Genomic DNA, 3,969 nt, shown 5'->3' with positions numbered 1-3,969 from the left:
AAGAAATGTTTTTATGATGGTTCAAACCTATAAGCACTGGAATCAAGAAATGAGTTGTTTAACTAGCAAGAAAAACTCTTCCCCTCTCCCCGTGCATCCTTACCCACAGGGGATACATTCCAAAACCCCCTAGTGGATGCCTAAAAACACGGATAGAACCAAGCAAACCCTATATATACTTTGTTTTTTCCTATACATATACATTGCAATGATAAAGTTAGGCACAGTAAGAGTTTAAAACAATAACTAATAATAAAATAGAACAATTATAACAATATACAATACTGTAATATAAGTTATGTGAATTGCTTCCTCTCAAAATATCTTCTTGTGCGTACAGCATGGAGACGCTGGACAAAAGGATGATTCACATCCCAGGCAGGGCCGGGGGAGGAGGGAAGATAATGCAAGATTCCATCATTCCACTCAGGATGGCTCACAACTTAAAACTTACATGTCGTTTGTTTCTGGAATTTTCTTTGTAATCTTTTTGCACCTTGGTTTACTAAGGATAACTGAAACTGGAAAGTAAATCCTGAAAAGGGGAGACTACTGTAGTCTGCTTAGGGCTACTAAGTCAGAACTTAAAATAAGACTTAATTTCATCTGATCAAGTGAATTGTTTTCTTGCCCTAGACTTCAAACCCCTTTACCCTGAGTCTTCAGAAGGGAACCCGGTATGGTGTTCTTAGGCAAAATAGCAGGCCATTTATAAATTCTTGATTTTCATTATTTGTTATGGTTTCCATCCCCCACAAAGAGAATCTTAATTTATATTCATTTCTCTTTCCTTTGCCGTTCTAAATCATACCTTAATTTTATATCTTAAATAACATAAAAGTTTTATAATTTAAGTATTCCCTTATAATGTTTATCAAAACATTATCCCTGTATAATAAGGAGTAGTAGTATTTTGTAGTTTTTATTTCAGCCTGAGAGTGCACATGCATTGTCAGAAAGTTCTAGCAGGATCCTCACCTTGGTCATTTTATTTTTTTAGTAAAGACATATTTGAATTAGGGTTTATTTCCTCTTGTTTTTTTTATTATTATTGTTATCACACTAGAGGCCTGGTGCACGAAATTTGTGCACTGCAGGGGTGAGGTCCCTCAGCCCGGCCTGCAGGAAGTGGGCCTAAGCTGGCAGTCAGACATCCCTTTCGCAGTTTGGGAGCCCTTGCTCCTTACCACCTGCTGTTCGCTGCTCCTTACTGCCCAGATCACTGTTCCTTAGCACTGCCACGAAGGCAGGAGAGGCTTCCTCCACCACCACTGTGCTCACCACAGTGCTCCCCCTGTGGGAGTGCTCTGACCATCAGGGGGCAGCTCCTGCGTTGAGCATCTGCCCCCTGGTGGTCAGTGCGCATCATAGTGACTGGTCTGGTTGTTCCGCTGTAATAGTCGCTTAGGCTTTTATTATAGAGGCCCGATGCATGAAGATTCGTTCAAGAATAGGCCTGCCTTCCCCTGGCTGCTGGCACCAGTTTCCCTCCGGCACCCAGGACCTGGGCTGCTGAGCGATCGTGATGCAGCCTCCTCGAGCCGGTTGTGATGCCCGGCTAATTTGCATATTACCTGTTTATATAGAGATAATCTTTCACAAGATTACTGGCCTGCTTACTGGAATAATCAGTGAAGCAGCTCTTTTTGATGGCTGTGTGTGTGCTAGGCTACAGAGGCTGCACTCTCTCCTTTTGTACTCAGGTGATTTTTTTCCTGGAAGCCTGTGGCCTAGAAAAACATGATATGCCTTACTCTGCTGAATGCAGTTTTCTTAGGTCCTCACTTCAGCCTCTCAGCCTGTGAATGTTCATCTATGAAATCTGCTAATCTCTTTTTTCTCTTTAATCTTTCTTAGAATCCTCACAAGTTCTTTCCTGATGAACGTTTTGGGGATGAAAGTCCGCTCTTGACACTGAGACAGTCTGGGAGATGTCGTGTTAACAGCACCCCCACTGCAGAAACCATGTTTACAGATCTAGACTCTTTTGTGGCCTTCCATCCACCTTTGCCCCCTCCACCACCTCCATACCATCCCCCAGCTACTCCCATTCATAACCAACTCAAAGCAGGCTGGAAGCAAAGACCTCCCAGTCAGCATCCTTCACGTTCATTTTCTTATCCCTGTAATCATTCACTGTTTCACTCCAGAACGGCTCCTAAAGCCGGCCCCCCTCCAGTCTATCTGCCAGGTGTTAAAGCCCCAGCACCTGATTGTACCAACACCACAGGACTGGGGAGACAGACAGTAGCTGCTGCCGCCGCCGCTGCCGCCACCACCTCCACAGCAATAGTATCTGAGAAACAAGTGGTAAGTGAACACCCCAGGAACTTACCTAAAAAATAAAAGTTTCTGGACTATTAGAAGCAAGTCCCTCTTAAGAGCCCTACTGGAATTCAGCAATGCCCAGAGTGTTACTGACCAGCTGAAAGCATAGACTTGAGTGGTATGGAAAAGAGAGTGTGGGGGATTGAGAAAGGACAGAGAGAAGAGGCTGGTAGGTGTAGTCGAGCGCCTGCCTTATTTTTCTTTTCCTTTGGGAAGGGGTGGGGTTGTTGGGCAACATAAATGGCTATGTTTTGCCAATTTCATAGTGCTCTATTCAAGCACATGTCTAGAGTCTGTCCCTAACTTGTATTCTGTAGAATCAGCTATTCTACCAAATGCCTTGAGGGGGCAGGAAGCATCCCATCGGGAAAAGTGTAGCAGACTTCCCATTAAGGAAAGCAGTCCTGTGCCTGCCTTTGCCTTCCAAGCTGCCGTCAGAGCCCTCATTTGGGAACCACAGTCACCAGCATTAGTAGCTGGTGAATCCAGCAAGAAGTCTTTGCTTAGTTTTACACACTGCATTAGAGGTTGAATTTGAAAAAAACACACCCAGTAATGACTTTTTTACTCGTCCTGCTCAGTCTCACACTGTCATGAGCATTCAATAGAGAGAGAAACAAAAAACACGTGTATTAGTTCAGGAAGACTTCATTAAAATGGGGCTTTTTGGAACCTAGGGACTAGTGTACACCTTGGGTCACGTTGTGATCTTTCCTCACCTTCTACCCTTCTACCCACTCCCCCTGCTGTGCCCCTTAACACCGCCCCCCTACCCTCTCCCCAGGGAGAAATAATAAAGGTTGGTCATGTTTGATACACCAGATTCCCTTGGGGTGGGGAGGGGGATGTAGAGGAGGGTAAAGGGGTAAATGGTGATAGAAGGGTGGTGAACACATGATACAATACACAGATGATGTATTGTAGGATTATATACCTGAAACTTACATAATTTTATTAACCGATGTCACCCTAATAAATTCAATTTTTAAAAAACTTCCCTTAAAGGTAATTTATTTGTATGTTCATTATAGTTTTAATTGTAATAATGAAAAATTGGAAACAACTTTAATGTCCAACAGTGGGAGAATGACTTGATAAGTCATCAGCACAATGGAATATTACACAGTAATTTAAATAGTAATCTCAAAGAAAATTTGGTGACAGAATTATATATACACTAAATTTTGTGATAACATATATATGCAAAGAAAAAAGGTGAAATACATCAAAATGCTAAGTGGTTATCTCAGGGAATGTTAGGTTTATTACTATTTTTTGCCTTTCGTTGTCTGTATTTTTATCATTCTTAAAAACAAGCATGTATTTTATAATGAGGAAACAAAATCAGTAGACATCATTTTCACAAAGGAGTCCTGGGCTGTACTTTCATCCTCTCCCTCTTTGTCTCTGTTCGCAGTGTACACAGCCTGTGCTCAATGACCTAATGCCAGATATCGCCATGGGTGTGTCCACATTGTCCCTCAAGGACAGGAGGCTTCCAGAGCTTGCTGTAGACACAGAATCAAGCCAGTCAGTTTCTGAAGTAGGACCAGGGCCTCCCCAGCATCTGGCGTGTGTCCCACAGCGGCATATACACACGTCTCGAAAGAAACACACACTAGAGCAAAAGAGATGCTCAAG

The 3,969-nt window shown here is 42.9% G+C and overlaps 1 protein-coding gene across 1 annotated transcript in view; it reads left to right on the top strand.

Moving 5' to 3' along the window:
* BTBD7 (BTB (POZ) domain containing 7) overlaps positions 1–3,969 on the top strand; it is a 78,435-nt gene that overhangs the window by 73,507 nt on the left and 959 nt on the right. The window contains exons 10-11 of the mRNA XM_006767615.2: positions 1,858–2,310; positions 3,746–3,969. The exon at positions 3,746–3,969 is cut by the window's right edge and continues 959 nt beyond it. Of these exons, the coding sequence (XP_006767678.1) occupies positions 1,858–2,310; positions 3,746–3,969 (677 nt within the window). The remainder of the gene's footprint in view (positions 1–1,857; positions 2,311–3,745) is intronic.

The sequence above is a fragment of the Myotis davidii genome, unplaced genomic scaffold, assembly GCF_000327345.1.
Source record: "Myotis davidii unplaced genomic scaffold, ASM32734v1 scaffold1703, whole genome shotgun sequence".
Taxonomy (NCBI): Eukaryota; Metazoa; Chordata; class Mammalia; order Chiroptera; family Vespertilionidae; genus Myotis; species Myotis davidii.
The sequence above is the reverse complement of the archived record's forward strand: the minus strand, read 5'-3'. Positions and strand labels throughout refer to the sequence as shown.